The 20867-nt window shown below is 41.6% G+C and overlaps 1 protein-coding gene across 2 annotated transcripts in view; it reads left to right on the top strand.

Annotated features, from left to right (window-relative positions):
- Window positions 1–20867, top strand: part of CACNB4 (calcium voltage-gated channel auxiliary subunit beta 4) — a 200934-nt gene that overhangs the window by 147596 nt on the left and 32471 nt on the right. For both annotated transcript variants that reach the window (XM_065413466.1, XM_065413465.1), the window contains 5 exons: window positions 3971–4101; window positions 6123–6199; window positions 6605–6624; window positions 6712–6792; window positions 12130–12188. In XM_065413466.1, coding sequence (XP_065269538.1) covers window positions 3971–4101; window positions 6123–6199; window positions 6605–6624; window positions 6712–6792; window positions 12130–12188 — 368 coding nt within the window. The remainder of the gene's footprint in view (window positions 1–3970; window positions 4102–6122; window positions 6200–6604; window positions 6625–6711; window positions 6793–12129; window positions 12189–20867) is intronic.

The raw sequence follows: 20867 nt of genomic DNA, 5'->3' as shown, positions 1-20867 counted from the left end.
GGAAATCATGTCTTAGTAGATTTTAATACCACTTGAACTTGATGGAGATAGATTTTGTTCTTCACTAAAGCAGTGAGATTGAGACTGGTAGTAGATGTCCTTTCCCAGGCTACCTTGAGCCAAACAGTGGAGTTACACCAGCTTACACCAGGTCTGCAAGTAGCCCCCTAGAGAGGGCCTGTAGAAGAGGGAGAGGGCCTAGAATAAGAGAGTAAGAAAAAGCATCTGTAGGAAAGCTTTCTGCCTTGGGACATAGGGTTCGTCTACACAACAAGTGGCAGTGAGTCCCAGAGCCTGGGTCAACACATTCAGGCTCACGGGGCTCAGGCTACTGCGCTAAAAATAGTTGTGTAGATGTTGCGGCTTTGGCTGGAGCTGGGTACTGCCTACGCTTCAGATCCCAAGCTGCAACATCTACACATCTATTTTTAGAGCCTCAGCCCTGCAAGCTCGAGTGAGTAGACCTGGGATCTGAAGCTAAGTGCCACTCATTGTGTAGATGTATGGAGAGAGAGACTGAGAGAAATGGGACCTCAGAGCAGAGAGGGGAGCTAAGGGGTAGGGGCACCATCCTAAAATGCTAACTGGAGAGAAAATCATTTTTACTGTATGTTGAAGATATTTCCTGCAAATTTTCTTTGGGCTTCCTAAAGTGAACCCACAAAATGTGCATGTGCAACATGTTATTTTGCACACATATATGCAGGCCTAGAACTTGCAAAACAAGATTCATCCATATATGCTGCGGGTTGATTTTAGGGGGCCTGATACCACTTCGGCTTGGAGCCTTTTGAGGTTCTCCCATCTGTGCTTTACAGTCCTGTGATTTTTGAAATGTTCTCTTGCCAAACAGCTCCTAGTTGTAATCCCTCGGAATTTACCAGAATGACAATTCTCCCTTTTCCTACCAATACACAAATATTTTCATTGTATGTTACGAATTTCTAAAACAAATTCTAATATAGCCCATTTTATTGTTGATGCAAAACATTATATATGCAGAACTTTGTACATTTCCCCGCACAGATGTTTTTATCTGTAACAATCGATCTGAAGATGGCAAAAGTTGTGGATGTTACTCTAAAATGGACAGCCAGGAACAAGATCAATTTAAAATGGTTGTCTGGTACTTTAGCTGGTGATTTATTTGTGAGATTCCCAGGACGTAGGGTCTTGTAGTTCAGTCTACAGTTTCTGAAATGAATTCTTTGCATCAGTCTCCACTGCAGAGGATGTTGGGAAGACAGCCACATCAGAGCTATTTTTGGGGTGACAGATCTGAAGTACTGTCCCAAATTGATGCCTCAGTAGAAGAGGTTTTAGTACAAATTGATAAACTAAACAGTAATAAGTCACCAGGACCAGACGGTATTTGCCCAAGAGTTCTGAAGAAACTCAAATATGAAATTGCTGAACTACTAACTCTGGTATGTAACCTATCACTTAAATCACCTCTATCCTAGATGACTGGCAGGTAATTAATGTAATGTTAATTTTTAAAAAGAGCTCCAGAGGAGATCCTGGAAATTACAGGCCAGTGAGCCTAAGTTCAGTACTGGGCAAATTGGTAAAAACAGAACAGAACTTTCAGACACATAGATCAACACAATTTGCTGGGGAAGAGTGGAAGAGTCAACCTGGCTTTTGTAAAGGAAAGTCATGCCTCTGCAATCTAATCTAATTCTTTGAGGGGGCCAACACACATGTGGAGTAGGGGATCCAGTCAGTACAGTGTACTTGGATTTTCAGAAAACCTTTGACAAGGTCTCTCTCCAAAGGCTCTTAAGCAAACTAAGTAGCCATGGAATAAGAGGGAAGGTAACTGGTTGAAAGGTAGGAAACAAAGGACAGGAATAAATGGTCTGTTTTCACAATGGAGAAAGATGAACAGCAGGGTCACCCAAGGACCTGTGCTGTTCAACATATTAATTAATGATCAGGAAAAAGGGATGAATAGTGAAGTGGGAAAATTTGCAGACGATACCAAATTATTCAAGATAGTTAAGTCCAAAGCAGACTCCAAGGAGTTACAGAGGGATCTCACAAAACTGGGTGACTGGGCAACAAAATGGCAGATTAAACTCATTGATAAGTGCAAAATAACACACATTTGAAAAAATAATTCCAAGTAGCAGTCAAAAAGGCTACCAGTATGTTAGGAAATATTAAGCGAGGGATAGAAAATAAGACAGAAAATATCTTAAAATCATTATATATATCCATGGTGCACTCACACCTTGAATACTCAGTCCAGTTCCAGTCACTCCATTTCAAAAAGGGAATAGTGGAACTGGAAATGGTTCAGAGAAGGACAACATAGATTATCAAGGGTATGGAACCGCTTCCATATGAGGAAAGACTGAAAAGATTAGGGCTGTTCAGCTTAGAAAAGAGATGACTAAGTGATGATATAATAGAGGTCTATAAGATCATGAATGATGTGGAAAAAGTGAATAGAATAGTATACAAAAACCAGGGGTCGTCCAATGAAATTAATAGATAGCAGGTTTCATACAAAGAAGAGGGAGTACTATTTCACGTGATGCACAATTAATCTGTGGAACTCATTGCCATGGGATGTTGTGATGGCCAAAAGTATAACTGTGTTCAAAAAAGTACTGGATAAGTTCATAGACATATGTCCATCAAGATGGTCAGGGATGCAACCCCACGTGCAAGACTGTTCTAAACTTCTGACTACCAGAAGCCAACAGTGGAAGATGGGTGGATCACTCCATAATTTCCCAGTTCTGTACATTCCCCCTGAAGCTCTGGCATGGGCCATTGTCTGAGACAGGATACTGGGCTAGATGGACCATTGGTCTGATCAGTATGGCCATTCTTATGTTCTTAAACTAGCATATCATAATAGTATATAACAAAGGATAATGCAAACAACAGAAAAACTTGTATGGAAGGTGAGGAAAAAATATACTTTTGCTAGGAAGTTATTGAGGCTGAACTTTCAAATTTGAGAGCCTAAAGTTGGGCCCCTAAATAAGTGGTCTGATTTTTTTTAATTGGTCTTGAGCCTGTGCAGATCTCATTGACTTCAAATAGGAGCTTTAGAATTTATTTATTTTGTTGCCCAAGAATGAATTTAAGGGCCTGAGAGTTTGGGGCCAGGGAACTGATAATTTAGAGAGATGGGGGTATATATTTGGCTTCTTCCTCACTCATTTTGCAAACAAATCTTTGATTTATTTTTTTCTGAAAGTATTAAAATGGGATTGATACACACTGGCTTTTATTATGTATAACCTCTCTAGGAAAACTAATATTCCTTTTGAAATATGGTGCCAAGAGCTCTTGCCAAAAAATGATTGCAATTTTTTAGAAAATTACAAAATTGCTAAAAAATATAATCTGCTCAATTTACAAGGACCTAAATGAGGAGAACAAATTGTAAATCTTCAAAAGAGCTTGCTTAAAAAGTCCTGTCACCAGATAGTTGCAACAAATCTTTTGTCTTTATGGCATCACTCTTTATATCACTGTAGTTTAGATTGGGCCAAACTTTCAATTAAATTAATGTATTGTTAACAAAAGTTAACAATACAATAAAATGATGCTTTAAGAAATGTATTAAAGTCTCTGGAAGTAAAATTTCTTAACTTCATTAAAAAATATATCCAAGTGGTTTAGCCGTTTCTAGGGTATATGACTGCAAATAAACTGAAGTCAAGATAGAGGAAAGATGGTCCAGTGATTAGGGTGTTAGATAGTAGACCACTCTCCCAAACTACCATTACCCTTGGCAACAGTTTGCATATTTGTTGATGGTGTCAGCAGAAAAGTCATGCCTGGACATAGAGAGTGAATACAGAATTTGACACTCCATGTCAAGGCTGAGAAAGTTCAGAGAGAAACCTGTACTGACACAGCTTGGGCTGTACCTGTTCTGTGGGCACATACAAGTCTTCAGTCTTAAGAGCTCTCAGTATGGCACAATAATCTTTCTGTGTTACAGAAATATAATAACGACTGGTGGATAGGAAGGCTGGTTAAAGAGGGCTGTGAGATTGGCTTCATTCCAAGCCCACTTCGGCTGGAGAATATCCGAATTCAGCAGGAGCAGAAGAGAGGACGTTTCCATGGAGGGTAAGACTGTCCTTAGCTATTTCAAAATGCAACAAACACTGGGCAATATTTGAAGTTCAGCTGATTTGTTTTAATGTATTCCTCAATCTCCTCTTGTCTAAAAATGGTTTTGTATTCATATACCAAAATGGACAGTGGGTTAAAATATACACGTTTGCAGAAAGTAGCAGGCATCCTAGATCTCTCACTGTCTCTGATGAATACGAGGGACAGGAAAACTACAGGGATAAACTTTGAAAAATGAGTCCTTTAGGATGTGGACTAAAGTGTGGAGGGTTCTGGAGGACAAGCAGTCTGAGCCCATGCAGGGTTAGATCAAATCAGTGATCACTCATGGGCCCTAAGATTTTGCCTCATACTCTTTTCATTCTGACTCACCACTAAATTGTCACGTTGGGAACAGCACAGAGACAGTGTTGCAGCACTCCTATCTCATTACAACCCTTTCTTTGAGAGAGAGACTGCACTCCGGCTGCTCCACTGCTTCTCGCCTCAGGTTGCCTCTCCACTTTCATCCCCAGCCTGTCTCCTCCTCGTCTCTCCATCCCTAGGCCTAAATGGTGCACGTCTCTTAGCCCTGGTCTACACTGGGGGGGAGGATCGATCTAAGTTACGCAACTTCACACGTAGCTGAAGTCGACGTACTTAGATCAACTTACCGTGGTGTCTTCACTGCAGTGAGTCGACTGCTGCCGCTCCCCCGTCGACTCTGCCTGCGCCTCTCGAGGCGGTGGAGTACAGGAGTCGACAGGAGAGCACTCGGGGGTCGATTTATCGCATCCAGACTAGACACAATAAATCAATCCCCGCTGGATTGGTTGCTGCCCACTGGTGGGTAGTGAAGACATACCCTTAGTTAACACAGGCTTGAGTACAGGCCGGAGAGCCACAGCTCTGACAGTTAATCACTGTGAGGCCTGCCTACTGTGTGTGCAGGGCCGGCTCTGGCTTTTTTGCCGCCCCAGGCAAAAAAGCCTCCCACCGCCGCCCCCTCCCCCCCCCCCCAGCGCGGCAGGGGAGGGCGCCGAGCCCGGCCGCGGGCCGCTCTCTCCAACCGGCCGGAGCGCCGGGGGGAGGGCGGCGAGCCCGCCGCGGCTCCGCTGGCGGCCGGAGCCCCGGGGGAGGGCGGCGAGCCCGCCGTGGCTCCGCTCTCCCCGGCGGCCGGAGCGCCGTGGGGAGGGCGGCGAGCCCAGTCGTGGCCCCGCTCTCCCCGGCGGCCAGAGCGCCAGCGGAGGGCAGCGAGCCCGCTGCGGCTCCGCTCTCCCCGGCGGCCGGAGCGCCGCGCCGCCCCCCTCCAGGTGCCGCCCCAAGCACAAAGCTTGGTGGGCTGGTGCCTGGAGCCGGCCCTGTGTGTGTGAACATGTCACCATCCACTGGCTAAATACCCAAACAACAGACTTACTTTAATCATGGTACTCCTACTAACACTGATGAGAGGGTGCATGCAGATAATGATACTTCATTGTAAAGGAAAGAAAGGTGAGATGATTGAATCTAGCCATAATAGATGGCAAAAGTGAGGAGCATAATTTAGTCTATAAAGTAATGGCAGGGAATTGCCATACTAATTTACTTAATCAACCTCAGGAATCATTTCAAGAGTAAATTATCTGGGGAAATGTTTCTAGAATAATTGAACAACATCAGCTCTGATTTATCCAAATGGCTTTTACAGCTTGAAATAGCTGAGTGTTAGCCCTTGTGCCTTGATGTTTGGAGAGAGAGGTACCTAACTGGGACGGATGCACAGTAAAAGAGAATATCAGATTATGGGAATCTGTATAGGTGAATCCCTTTTGTATCACTGGGGCCAAGTGATGGAACTCGCCCTTCTCTGATCATATGACTGCATGGTGAATTAAGCAGGGGCATATGGGATGTAATTTCTCCTCCTCCCAACCTTTAGGCAGGCCCTGGAGGTAGCAGTGCAGCATCTCTGAGGCTGGAATAGGAGCTGCAGGGCCTTGTAAGTTCACTCTCAGAATACTTTGTGTTAATGGGCACTCTTTGTAATGCTGTAGGAAATCAAGTGGAAATTCTTCTTCGAGTCTTGGAGAAATGGTGTCTGGCACATTTAGAGCTACACCCACTTCCACAGGTGAATTTTGGATTTTATATAAGGAAAACTATTACTCTTTCTTAAACTTACCTTAAAAGTAGCAAATAAAATAAAATAAAGGGCTTCTCCACCCCCTCTTATTACTAATTTATAAAAAATATCCCATAGATAAATGCCTATTTGTTCAAACCTTCCCCAAAATAATTGGAGGAGAAGAAAAAAGTATTTGCTTCTAAATGTATCGGTCATGTAGAGAGATGGAGAAAAGAACCAGAAAAGCTGGCAGACTCCCTCAGAAGGGTAGTGACTAATACTGATCAGAAAGGAGATGCAGAAATACAAATAATAAGTGCATTGACAGAGTGATCTTTGTTTGCAAATCTTGTGACTATTGCATTATGTGCACTATGCATGTTAATAAAGTTCTTGTTTTTGGTCTTTTAGCAAAACAGAAACAAAAAGTGGTAAGTGTATTTTGCTACATAGTTTCTACAGTTTGCATGCTGAGTCTGTTTTAGATTATGTGCTGATGGGACATTTTCTTCTTTCAGACGGAACATGTTCCTCCTTATGATGTAGTGCCATCCATGAGGCCTGTTGTGTTAGTTGGCCCGTCGCTGAAAGGTTATGAGGTATCTATTCTATTTAGTTACATTTAATTACTATTTTCTAGTCTCTAGAACAAGTTAGTTAAACTGGTGCAACAGCCTGTGTCGATATTTTTATTCTAGTTTATCTTAAAGATTCCTAGTAGATTTATGCTAAATACAAATAAGCCTGGTTTAAATAAGTGTGGCTATTCAGCCTTTTGCACCCATTTGACTAAATCAGTTTAACATCACATCCAATGTGATGTATGCCATCATGTGCCAGCAGTGCCCCTCTGCCATGAACATTGGTCAAACCAGACAGTCTCTACGCAAAAGAATAAATGGACACAAATCAGACATCAAGAATTATAACATTCAAAAACCAGTCAAAGAACACTTCAATCTCCCTGGACACTCAATAGCAGACTTAAAAGTGGCAATTCTTCAACAAAAAAACTTCAAAAATAGATTCCAACGAGAAACTGCAGAACTGGAATTAATTTGCAAACTGGACACCATCAAATTAGGCCTGAATAAAGACTGGGATTGGAGGGGTCACTACAAAAACTAATTGTCCCCCTACTGTTACTCACACCTTCTTGTCAACTGTTTGAAATGGGCCACTCTGATTACATTGGCCTCATTACCACTACAAAAGTGATTTTTCCTCCCTTGGTATTCTACTATTGAGAATAGCCCACTTCCACATTAATTGAATTGTCTCATTAGCACTGACCCCCCCACTTGGTAAGGCAAATACCATCTTTTCATGTACTGTGTATTTATACCTGCCTACTGTATTTTCCACTCCATGCATTTGATGAAGTGGCTTTTAGCCCACAAAAGCTTATGTCCAAATAAATTTGTTAGTCTCTAAGATGCCACAAGTACTCCTCGTTGTTTAAGTTAAACCAGTGCAACTTTCTCATGTGACCTTAGTTAAACTAGTGCAAGTTTCCTGTGTGTTGACAAGACCTAACTGATGCCATATTATGCCATAATCATGCATTATGAGACTTTTACATCTTCCTATGAAATGCCTGGTACAAGAGAGACTAGACTAGCTGCAGCATTGGTCAGCTCCAGTGTGGTAATTTCTACATTCCTACTCCAGGTGCTGATCTTGTGAACCCATCACTATTACTGAAGTCTATGGGGTGTTTTGTTTTTTTTTAAAGTTATTGCATAGAAATTTAAGGCTGAAGAGAATCCTAGCCCACCTAAACAATCACCCTCTATTCAGTATAACAATATGTACAGGTCTGTCGCATCTTACGCGCATTTAACATGCGCGATTTCAACTTTACGCAGTCGGCAAAAACAAAAAACACAACAAAAAAGAGAAAAACAACCGTTTTAATACTATACCTGTAGTGCGGGCGATTTCGCCCGCCATTGAACTCAATGGGGTTTTGGCTATACGCGGTTTTCGCTTTACGCGCTAACCGCGGAACGGAACCCCCGCGTAAGATGAGACAGACCTGTACAGCAAAGCCTCACTAATATGCACAGTTAACCAGGACATTCATTATTAAATTCTGAAAATTAGCAAGTAAAATCCAGATTTAGGAAAGCATTTGAACACATGCTTAACTTTAAGCATAGGTGTAAATCCATCCTATTCAACAAAGCAATGTTAGCATGTGCTGAAAGTTAAGCACATAAAGTGCTTTGCTGAATTGGGTCAAAAAGGAGTATGAACATATAATCAGTTACACTTCACTTAGGTTAATGAATGTTGATAATACTTCACAGTATATGAGTAAAAGTATTGTAATATATTTTATAAAAGTAGTGAAGTATTAGTAATATGACAGCATGGTGCTATTATTAGTGCAGCACTCTGCTCTTGAATCCGGTTTTTTGGGTGAGAATTATTGGATTTGCAGATTAGCAAAGTGAGAATTAGAAAGGCTCTACTGTATCTCATTTTCTAATATCTGTCTTTTAATTACATGGTAGCTTTCCCCAAAGGGGTAAAAATTCTTCCTTGGCATAACTGAATTGACTTCAGTGGTGCTGCAGCCTAAATGAATTTGGTCCAAGGACTCTCAAATTTGGAGGGGTTTCGTTTGCTGGTTTAAATATACAACATGCTACAAATTAGACACACAGAATCTCCCCTGGAAAAAAAAGACTCCTTGGAAATGAAATACCTTTTAGGTGCATAAAGTATCCAGTTAAATGGTGATGGAATTAGGATATTTCCTTCAGTTAGAAAAATATAGAGAGAGACACATTTGTAATCCCTATGTAATCTATATGGGAAAGTTCTTTGCACACTTTTTCTGATGAAAGTGTGCAAGAGGCATGTGAAAAGTATAATTTTTGAGAAATAAACTGCCAGAGACACAGGGTCTTGAATTGGTTACAATCTAGACTGGCAGATTACACTGCTCTACAGCCAAAATGCTTCTGAAATAAATGTAGTCAAACTTTACTAATTCTGGGTCACTGAGAACGAAAATGATGCTTAAAATTGTTGATTGGCTCTAGTTTTCAAGATATGCTATTGGGTCAGTACATACGACCCTTGACTTGGGAATGGCGGAGGATAAGTGAGTTATAAAGGGAAGGGATCTCAATTTAAACCAGAAATGACTAAAATACATCTTTGACTGGATCTATGAATAAATCTATGACTGGGTTTGGACAGTACTTGCTTTTTAGGCAAAACAATGAATGATGCAATCTGAAGCTGGTGTTGCGTCATCCATGATATGAATTGCATCATGTTATTCCTAGAAGTCATGGATGATGCAATCATAACGAAGCTTACATCACTCTGCTGAACAAATTGCCCTATATCAGCTCTAGAAATCATACAGTGTTGTGCTCTTATTTGTCAGTGTTTGATTTTGCAAAGGGACACATTTCTGTTTAGCCAAAGTGAGCAGAGATGCCTCGTACTTGTGTGAACAGTGCAGATAACTTCTGCTATGTTTGTGGTGAAGTGACTTTTGCATCACAAAAGCGCAGTATAACCACTATGGTTAAGAAAGCCTATCACCTTTATTTTGGCTGCAAAATTGGAGATCAGGACAAGAGGTGGGCCCCACACATATGCTGCAACACTTGTGCAACAAATCTTCGCCAGTGGTTGAACAGGAAAAGGAAATCTATGCCTTTTGCAATGCCAATGATTTGGAGAGAGCCAACAGATCATACCAGCAATTGTTACTTCTGCATGGTGCCTCCAGTTGGGAAAGGTGTGTCAAAGAAGAAAAAGTGGACTGTGCATTATCCAAACATTCCATCAGCTATACGCCCAGTACCCCACGGAGAAGGACTGCCGGTTCCTGATGCACCAGAATCATTCTCACTTGAGTCAGACGAGGAAGAGGATGAAACTTCTGGTCCTGAACCATCAATGTCACGGGACCCACATTTTCTCCCATCCTCCTCCTCTGAACCACACCTCATAACACAAGGTGAACTGAATGACCTTGTCAGGGATTCGGAACTACCCAAAAGTAAGGCAGAGCTGTTGGGCTCCAGACTACAGCAGTGGAATCTTCTGGCAGGTGATGTTAGGGTTTCCATGTTCCGTGACCGTCAAAAGGATCTTGTCCCATTCTTCTTCATGGAAGGTGATCTTGTAGCCTGCAACAACATCGATGGTGTGATGGCAGCCCTCAACATCGTTCACGATCCAGATGAGTGGAGACTGTTCATTGATTCATCGAAGACGAGTCTTAAAGCTGTTTTACTGCATAATGGCAATGTTTTGCCATCAATTCCAGTTGATCATGCAGTCCATATGAAGGAAACCTATGACAATATGAAACAACTTTTGAGGTGCATAAACTATGACCAACATCAGTGGCAGCTTTGTGGCGATTTGAAGGTTGTTGCTCTCTTGCTTGGTCTGCAGACTGGATACACAAAGTACTGCTGTTTTCTCTGCGAATGGGATAGTCATGCAAGAGATTCCCACTACATCAAGAAAGATTGGCCACTCCGACAGTCATTGGAGCCTGGGAGGAAAAGTGTTCAGCATCCACCACTTGTTGAATCAAGGAAGATTTTGTTACCACCCTTACACATCAAGCTGGGTCTGATGAAGAACTTTGTCAAGGCCATTGACAAAACACAAGCAGCTTTCAAGTACCTCCATGGAAAATGTCCAAGGCTAAGTGAAGCTAAGATAAAGGAAGGTGTCTTTGTTGGTCCTCAGATTCGTGAACTTCTTCGAGATGATGCATTTGACCATGCACTGCGTGGCAAGGAAAAGACTGCATGGAAAGCCTTCCAGTTAGTGGCAATAAAATTTCTTGGAAACAACAAGGCAGACAACTACAGGTTGTTGGTGGAAAACCTCCTCAAGGCATACAAAAGCCTTGGTTGCAACATGTCACTAAAGATACATTTTTTGCACTCTCATCTAGATTTTTTTCCACCGAACTGCGGAGCAGTGAGCGACGAGCACGGCGAGCGATTTCACCAGGACATTGCAACAATGGAGAAACGCTATCAGGGCAAATGGAGCCCATCAATGCTTGCAGACTATTGCTGGACAGTGACAAGAGATGCTCCATTTAATGAAAACAAGAGACAAGCCAAGAAGGGCCGAGTAGACACTGAATAGGACTAAGTTATGTACATAATAATTTTTTGCCTTTTGTTTCATAATAAATTTTATTTATATAACCCTTTTGCTGATTTTTAAAGTGTTATATAAACAGGACAGGTGAAATATTATCATGTAAAGCAACCATAAACACATGAAAAGACCTAGGTTTACAATTTATGATTAAAACTCTACTATCTACACAATATACATAGACATAAAATGTAAAAACTTAAATATCTTAGAAACAGTAGCCAATCAGTTGTTTTAATTGTCATATTTGAATTCAGCACATCAAAATACATAATAAATAGCACATTTTATCTCTGAAGCAGACGACTTCTCAAAAATTGTAGACCAGTGTTATGGGTGGCAGTCTGAATTACTCTGAAAGGGCTAAAGAGTTCATCCAACAAGTCAGTGGGAATTACAGATGCTCAGCATCTCTCAGGATTTTGCCCATGTGTGGTAATAGGATCCAGATCCATTTTCTGCCCATACATCTCATTGTGAAGATGTTAACCATTGCTGTTAGAACACTCCCGCATATGAGCACTTTGGAGTATGTTTCAGAAAACTAGAAAACCTTTATAATGAAGTATTTATTCCATCTGTATAGATATAAATTGCAGCTGCCAGATGTGTTTGAATGAGAGCTCGTTGATGATAGCACTACAATTAAATGATTACTATCTATGTAAAGGACACTGATTATTGGAAATGTCCTTACCTTCTACCTCTTTTCTTACTTTTGACTTCTTTCTCTCCCTGTCAATCCTCTTTGTTCAATCTTCCTCACCTCTGCAAAGGTAACAGACATGATGCAGAAAGCCCTCTTTGACTTCCTGAAGCACAGGTTTGATGGGAGGTGAGAAATATAACCCTTTTCATGTTTTTTCCCACATTATAATGATTTTATGTAGTGCCTTTTATCGAGGAGGATCCCAGTGCACGTTCCAACTGATTCACTAACTAGATACACCTCTACCTCGATATAACGCTGTCCTTGGGAGCCAAAAAATCTTACCGCGTTATAGGTGAAACCGCATTATATCGAACTTGCTTTGATCTACCGGAGTGCACAGCCCCACCCTCCACGGAGCACTGCTTTACCGCGTTATATCCGAATTCGTGTTATATCGGGTCGCGTTATATCGGAGTAGAGGTGTATGTAGAAATCCTTTTATTCAACACTGAATTGTAGCCACCAGGTGACAAACAACAACTGTTTTTAAGAGTGCATAACAACACGAAGAATGGAAGGTGTAACAGAGCAGAATTTTGCCTGAATACTGAATCCAACTGAAATTGCAGGGAAAATGTAGGTACGCAGAATGTAATTATCCTAGGTAGAATTTGACAAGGGCAAAAAGAAAGAAGTGCTATGGAATCTCTAATGATGACATGTGGCAAGGATCTTAGATGCAACAATAAAAAGAACCTGAGGGCTGGTCTACATTACCATGGTAAATCGATCTAACTTACGCAACTGCAGTTGCATGAATAACGTAACTGAAGTAAAGTAGTTAGATCCACTTACCGCAGTGGCTACACTGCGCTGTGTCGACGGGATAGCATCTCTTGTTGACTTCCCTTATGCTTCTCGGGGAGGTGGAGTACACAAATTGATGGAAGCGTGCTCTCCCATCGATTTAGCATGTCTTCACAAGACCCACTAAATCGACAATCGCTGCATCGATTGCAGCAGTGCTGATCTGTAGACATGCCCTGAATGTACCTCCCAAGAACATGATGCTTCTTCGCACCAGGCTGGGGCACTAGTTCACTACTGACTCAGAAGAAACAGTGCCACCTACTGAATCACCAGCAGTACTTTCTGCAGTATCAGGGTTTTCCCTGGAGGTCTCCTATTCAAATATTAACTCTGCTCATCTCATGGGACCACAATACAGCATAATTGCTGGTCAAATGAGCTCAGCAAATCAGATTTTTTTCTAATCTAAGAGGCTTCCAGCTACCCTTGCTGAATGTCATTAAACAATAGAGCTGTGTGAATAACTGATTTTTTTTTTTAAATTTGCTGCCTATACTGAAAAATTAGGGGGTGGGGTGCGGGGGGAATTGCTTCAAGAATTTTTTTTTTCAGACCAAAAAAGTTGATTTTTTGTTTGCAGTGGGTCAAATTCTGCTCTCATTTACAGCGGCATATCACCCCTGGAGCTAACTGAGTTGTTCCAGATTTATACCAGCATAATAGAGAATAGAATTTGGTCTCAAATAAGTTTCTTTCATCATCTTCTTAATGTTGTAGTGTATATTTTTTAGCTCGCAAGATGATAAAATTGAGAAGAATAAGTAAGAAACTTCAGCTTATTCAAAACTCTTTCACTAAACCAAAGTTTTGTTGGCATTTGGTACTAGATCTAGCAAAATGATTGAAATCTACTGGCCTCCAAACATTAATGCTTGTTTATTTCATTCTGAAGTTACCATTTACTGGGCTAATTTTGATCTGATACCATTTGTCAAGTTCAGGGCTCTTATACAACAGAATATGCTCTAAATAAACTAATCACACCCTGATGCTGGAATAACTATCAGGAACAGAGTGAATTTAAACAGTGAGCAAAGAGAAGGCTCAGGGCAGAAACATCAGCTATTACGTGTACTCAAGAGTCAAAAATATTTAAAAATTCAATTTTGGAATAGACAATGCCCAAAAACAAAAATGTAGGAAAACATGTCAGGTACAGTAACTCCTCACTTAAAGTCGTCCCGGTTAACGTTGTTTCGTTGTTACGTTGCTGATCAATTAGGGAACATGCTCGTTTAAAGTTGTGCAATGCTCCCTTCAAACTTGGTTTGGCAGCTGCCTGCTTTGTCTACTGCTTGCAGGAAGAGCAGCCCATTGCAGCTAGCTGGTGGGGGCTTGGAACCAGGGTGGACTGGCAGCCCCCATATCAGCTCCCCCTATCAGCTCCCCGCTCCCCTAAGTTCCCTGTGCAGCAGCTGCCTGCAGTTCAGCTATGTCCCTCCCCCCACTGCCATGTGTTGCTCCTGTCCTCTGCCTTGTAGCTGCTCCCCCAGACTCCTGCTTGCTGTGCAGGGGGGAGGGAAGGAATAGGGGGGCTAATGTCAGAGTGTCCCCCTCCCCCTGCTCCTGCACCCCGCTTACCCCATCTTCCATAGAGCAGGGGGGACACGCAGGACCGAGGGAGCTTGCAGCAGCTGCAGTCTCAACAAGCTGATCTAATTACCAAGGCAGTGTACTTAAAGGGGAAATGCGCATATCTCCCTCCATTCCTGACGCCTTGTAAAGTGAGAGAGTTAACCCTTGAGGGCTCAGCCAATTGCTAGTTCATCATTTAGCAGTAAGGGAAATATCCCGCCCTCTGACTCCTCCACCTCAACCAAGCTTCACAATCATCATCACTGTGTACCAGTATTAAATTGTTTGTTTAAAACGTATACTCTGTGTGTGTGTGTGTGTGTGTGTTTGTATGTGTGTATATATATATATATATAAAAAAGCCCTTTGAAAGCCCTCCTATATAATATAGTCTTTTGTCTGGTGAAAAAAATTTCCCTGGAACCTAACCCCCTCGTTTACATTAATTCTTATGGGGAAATTGGATTCGCTTAACATCGTTTCACTTAAAGTCGCATTTTTCAGGAACGTAACTACAACGTTAAGTGAGGAGTTACTGTACTTGAAAAGGTTGCAGAAACTGCAGGGGGATGCAGGAGGGAGAGAGAACAAAGTATACAGCCTCCTCAGCTCATGCAAAGAAAGGCTTTTCCTTGAGCAACTGAGAGCAAGAGAAGAATTTTAATTCCTTTAAGAATTTAGACTGAGCTCACTGCTCTACTGCTGCTCTCAGGTGTTGTTGGGGAAGTCCCTGATGTTCTAGGGGTTGGCTCAACCCCCAGGAAGTCCTGATCTGCTTTCCCCAATCCCTGGGGCACATTGGTGGGGGCAGTTTGCACGGTGCCAGCCACCACATGGTAGCAATTGTTTTTCTAAAGCATCTAGCGACATTGTAGGCACTAATACACTATAAATAATAAGGTCCATGAGGTTATGGTAAAGGCACCATAATGGCAAAAAGCAAAATTGGCATTTCGTTGTTGCCAGCAAACATATATAGTTGATGTTTTCTGTGGTATCTGCTCCAGGGAAATTACTTTCTGTATATGCACCCAATAGATGGTGCTCCCTTTTTTGTCATTCATTCCTTTTTTGGTAGTAAGTACCCATTTGTAGATTATTTGAACTTCAGTCTAATTTGAACTCTGCTTTCCATGCACACCATATGCTCTCACATGTCAAAAAATGCTGCAGAACTTTAGGAGACTCTCCAATGGCTTTGAAAGCCCTCCTGATTTAATGACAAACAGCGCATTACTGAGACTATGGCTTTGTCTTCACTACCCGCCGATCCGGCGGGTAGCAATCGGTTTATCGGGGATCGACTTACCGCGTCTAGTGAAGACGCGGTAAAATCGATCCCTGATCGCTCTGCCGTCGACTCCGGAAATCCACCTCGGCAGGAGGCGGCAGCGGAGGCGGCGGCAGCGCGGCAGCGGTCGACTTTCCCGCGTCCTCACCGCCAGGTAAGCCGACCTAAAATACGCAACTTCAGCTACGGTATTCACGTAGCTGAAGTTGCGTATCTTAGGTCGGACCCCCGCTGCAGTGTAGACCTAGCCTGTGACATTGTGCAGAGTTGGTTTCTGGAAGGATAATGTCTTCACTAAGATTTATAAATGTTTCCAGATGAGAAGCCAAGTGCTGGCTCAGGTGGCCAATCTCACTAAGCTAAAAGTTACAAGTCATTAAAACTTTGTTCATGGGATAATTCCTACAGACCCTGCTGTTTGTGTGGATGGGTTTAAAAAGTACAATATTTTCTTAAAATATCAAGATAACTGAAGGTGGTGCTGACTGTTTTGTTTGTGTGTCTGGATTGGTTCAAATGTATTGTTGTCAGGATCCAGCATGGTGACTGAGTTGCTGGAACTAAACCTGTCACCTGTATCTAGAGTAAGGTGGTGTAAGTTTCATATATTGATTAGTGGGCGAAAGAGTCTAAACTGATGTTAGAGGCTCACTGTGCTGGTTGGTTACCACTTGTAGATTCTAGGCCCTCAGTGGTGAAAGTGAAGTAAAAGGGCTACAAGACTCCTGAAGCTTTCATCTACTAGTTGCAGCCCTGAAAGTAGACAGCACTTGGCAGTACGGAGTGTGGTCAGAGAGTCAAGGATATGTGGAGAGTCAATGCACCTTCCAGCAGAGCTCCAGTGGGGCCCCAGCTATCCTTTTAAAGAGCCTAAATTGGTGTAACTTACATGCTGAGGGGTTGGAAGAATGTGTGAAAATATTAAAAGTCTGAATGCAAGAGGAGCTACTTGAACTGACACCCTCCACTTCTTTCCATGTGGCCTCTTGCTGTGTGAGTTACATAAACTTAGACTCAATGGGTCAAATCTGCCCTGAATTATACCCGTGAAACTCCACTGAAGTCAGTACACTTGCATGTGTGTAACTCAGCACACAGTGTGGGCAAATCAATGTTTTTAGGGACTGATTAGTTGTTATTAAATCTGTGGCCTTTGACTTCAAATGACTCTGATGCTATGTTAACATCAGGGTAGGGGACCTGAGCTCCCTAGTGTTAATGTGATAAATATAAAGAGGTTAGTATTGTGACACAGGAGGAGTACATAGCAAGCACATCTGAGGTGATGGCACTTCTGGGAATTTGCTACTCTTTGCAGCCTTCATAGAATTATGAGAGAAGAGTGGAATGCTTATCACTGTGGGATGTGGGATCCCCTGAGACAAACAGCTGAAGAATATCTAACATTCTAAACTCTCTAATACTTTGGTACTTCGATGTAGAATTTGATGCAAAGTTTTAATTCCATATGTAGTAGTATTTAATTACAGTAGCTCTGAACTGTCCAAATTACATTTCTTTAGTACAATTTGTGGCATAGTCATACAATAAATGCTTGTCTTAAGGCTCTGGGGTACCTTTTAGTGCCATTTTTCTGTTGTTGCAATATATGTCTCAAATCTGAATACAAGCCACTTACTTGACTGTCAGAAAATGCATTTCAGCTGCAGAAAACTGACTACATTTTTGTCAAGAGTCAGCAGTTAAATGAGTCCCATTCTTTAGAGAGCCTGGTCATTGATAAAGATGTTAAATAGTGTAGAGCCAAGAGCTGATCCCTGAGGGACCACACAGTTACATTTTGAGACCTGTTACTTAGCCAATTTTTTATCCTTTTAATGTGTGCCATGCTGATTTTCATATTCTAATTTTTCAATCAAAATGTCATGCAGTACTAAGTCAAATGCCTTATAGAAGTATATTATGTTAACACTATTACCTTTATAAACCAAACTTGTAATCTCATAAAAAGAAGATATGAAGTTATTTGAGAGAATCTATTTTCCATAAATCCATGTTGATATGCATTAATTACATTAACCCCCTTTACTTCTTTATTAATCGAGTCCTATAACAGCTGCTCCACTATCTTGCTTGTGGTTGATGTCAGGCTTACAGGCCTGTAATTACTTGGGTCATCTTGTTTACCCTTTTAAAAATTGTCACAACATTAACTTTCTTCCAGTCTTCTGGAACTTCCCCAGTGCTTTAAGACTTATTGAAAATCAACATTAATGGTCCAGCGAGCTCTTCAGCCAACTCTAAAAATTCTTAGATGCATATTATTTGGACCTGCTGACTTAAAAAGTCTAACCTTAGTAGCTTCTTTTTAATATCCTCCAGAGATATACAAGTGACATGGGAAGAGTGTTATCTTCACCATATGATGAAATTGTATCATCTGTTTTTTTCCAAATACATAACAGAAGTATCTATTGAATACATCTGTCTTTTCTGCATTATTATTGATTATTCTACCATTTACATCTAGTAATAATAGACCAATACCATTGTTGGGATTCTTTTTGTTCCTAATATATTTTAAAAACTCCTTATTGGCCTTAACTCTGCTAGCCAGAGATTTCTCCTAGTGTTCCTTGGTTTCCCTTATCAACATTCTACAATTAATAACTTCTGATTTATATTAATTATTATTAACTTCCCCCTTCTTCCATTTGTTATATATATATATTTTTATTATTTACAGCTGCCTTCACTTCCTCTCTAAACCAGGACAGTTTTTTAACCAACCCAGCCTTCTTCCTTGATTGTGGCTTTTTGGGCATTTAGTAAGATGTACTTAAATGATTCCCAATGATCACTCACATTTTTTTATTAAATTTTTCCTCCCACCTGTTTTGTCTCTATTGTTTTCAGCTTTGTGAAACTGGCCCTATTAAAGCACTAAGTGTATATATTACTGGTTTAGATTGTGTTCTGCTTGCACATTAGATATGTGATCAAGTGATGATCACTTGTACTTAAGCTATCATTAACTTTTAATTCTGTGATCAGTTCCTCTTTATTTGTTAGAACAAGGTCTAAAATAGAAATTCCCCGTGTTGACTGCAACACTTTTTCAGTTAGGAAATTGTCATCTATTATGTTTAAAAATTCTAAGGATGTTTCAGTACTGGCAGCATGAGATCTCCAGCATGTGTCATTCACATTGAAGTTCCCCCATGATCACACAGCTTTCTTGCCTACACGTTGTACATAGGTACATAAGGAGGCAGTCATCCTGTTCCCTAGTGCGATTTGGTGGTCCATAGCAGACCCCAACTAATACTCCATCTTGTGCTTTATCTGTTAGGACATTGATCCATAAGCATTCAAGATAATTTTCTTCTGACTTATCAGTAACTCAGGAACAGGTAATGCCATTTTTTATATGGAGTGCTACTCCCCCTACACTTTTGCCCATTTGATCCTTCCTAAATAGGTTATAATCATTGATTTTAACATTCCACTTGTGTGCATCATCCCACCAGGTTTCAATAATACCAACTACATTGAATTTATGCTCATAAATCAGAAGTTCCAATTCTGCTTGTTTATTACCCAGGCTCCTAGCATTAGTGTATAGGCAATTAAAGAATTTCTTCTCCATGCCCTTTGGTTCCTTGATTATTGTTCTCAACATCTTGATTTTGTATTGAGTGCTCATATCCTCACTCTTTTACCCTCCCTTTTTGTTATTAGTTTAATTCCCTCCATCCATGCCTGTATTGATATGCGCCCCAATGATATGTGACAGCCTAAGTGGTCTGCAGTACTCCTTACTGCTCCTCCAGAAAGTGTTTCTTTCTTTCTTAGTACTTGTGGCCAGGAGCAGCCAGGGTTCTGGAGGCCTCAAGCCAGCTGATTCTTGGGGCGATAGAGCACTGCTGGATGCCCTAACTAGGTCCCGGTCTAGTGTTCCATTGAGCAATGGGTCATATTCTGCCCTGTTGTTTCATGCCATGAGGATCCATGGGTCTAGAATTTGGGGTTGTGAGGTCCTGGGTGACCACTGCCTCTATGTCACCACTGGGGAGCCAGGTGAAGCAGCACCCAACAATTACTGGAGAGTTAGGCACCACAGCAAGTACTACCCAAAGAGGCCAGAGCAACAGAACTTTGGTCCACACCAACGGTTTAAACCAGGAGTTACCCTCAGGAGCTGTCTGAGCAACAACATAGATTCTAGCTTGCTACCTTGTTTTTCGCCTCATCTTGCTCCTTACTTCTGCCTTTGACCCAGGCCTGGCTTGACCTTGGTACCCGTCTCCTGACTCAGCTTGGTAGCTAGTCTCCACTCCTGCCTTCAACTCTGGCCCAGCCTGGTCGCCTAAGCCCCAGCCATTACACATGGATGATCTTCAAGGAGGAGGTAGCTTCCTGTGCCCCTTTTCCCACAGTGTACATGCATTTAATATACAGGGTTAAATTAGAAGCCCTGTAAAATAAGATTATCCAGTTAGGTTGTGGAGTGGGCATAGGGTAGGTATTCATGGGAGGCAAAGAAGTGACTACAACTCCTCCCTAACCCGTGAACAGCTCTGAGGAATGACAGCTTTAGCTGCAGGCTATGGTGTAAGACTTGTAGCCCTTCCCCAGTTTTTAATTTGCCTAACACAGATGACATTAGCAAACACACAAACTTAATATTTAATTTTAAAACCTGATGGATTGAGCATTTTACACAGCAGCCTGCAGTTTAATGAGTCATTTCTCTGAGCTCTTCATGATTCTCGTCCATACCCTCTTCCACCCCCCCAAACTGTTTGACTAATCTTATTTCACTTCAGTTTATTGCATGGATTCCCAGGGCACATTTGTATTAAGAGTAGGTACAGAGCAGTGACATCTGTTCTCTTCCCAGTTGGCACGTGTCCTTCAGCTTTGCATATGCCTATGGTAGCTGGAAGTCATTATCTTCAATAGGAAACCATGGCAACTGGAAGTGACAAGTCCTGTCAAGTTGCTGGGATGTGATTGCTATGAATATATCTTTTGTGAAGTATATTTCTGTACTATAAGGGAGAAGTACTGAGGTGTATCAGAAGCCACAAAAATCAGTAATGTCTGTTTACACAGGAGAAGTAAAAAAGTAAGGTATCCTTATAAACCCCCGTTTGGTTGTC

Source organism: Emys orbicularis, chromosome 11 (assembly GCF_028017835.1).
Source record: "Emys orbicularis isolate rEmyOrb1 chromosome 11, rEmyOrb1.hap1, whole genome shotgun sequence".
In the NCBI taxonomy this organism is placed as follows: Eukaryota; Metazoa; Chordata; order Testudines; family Emydidae; genus Emys; species Emys orbicularis.
Note: the sequence above shows the minus strand (reverse complement) of the source record. Positions and strands in the feature narration are given on the sequence as shown.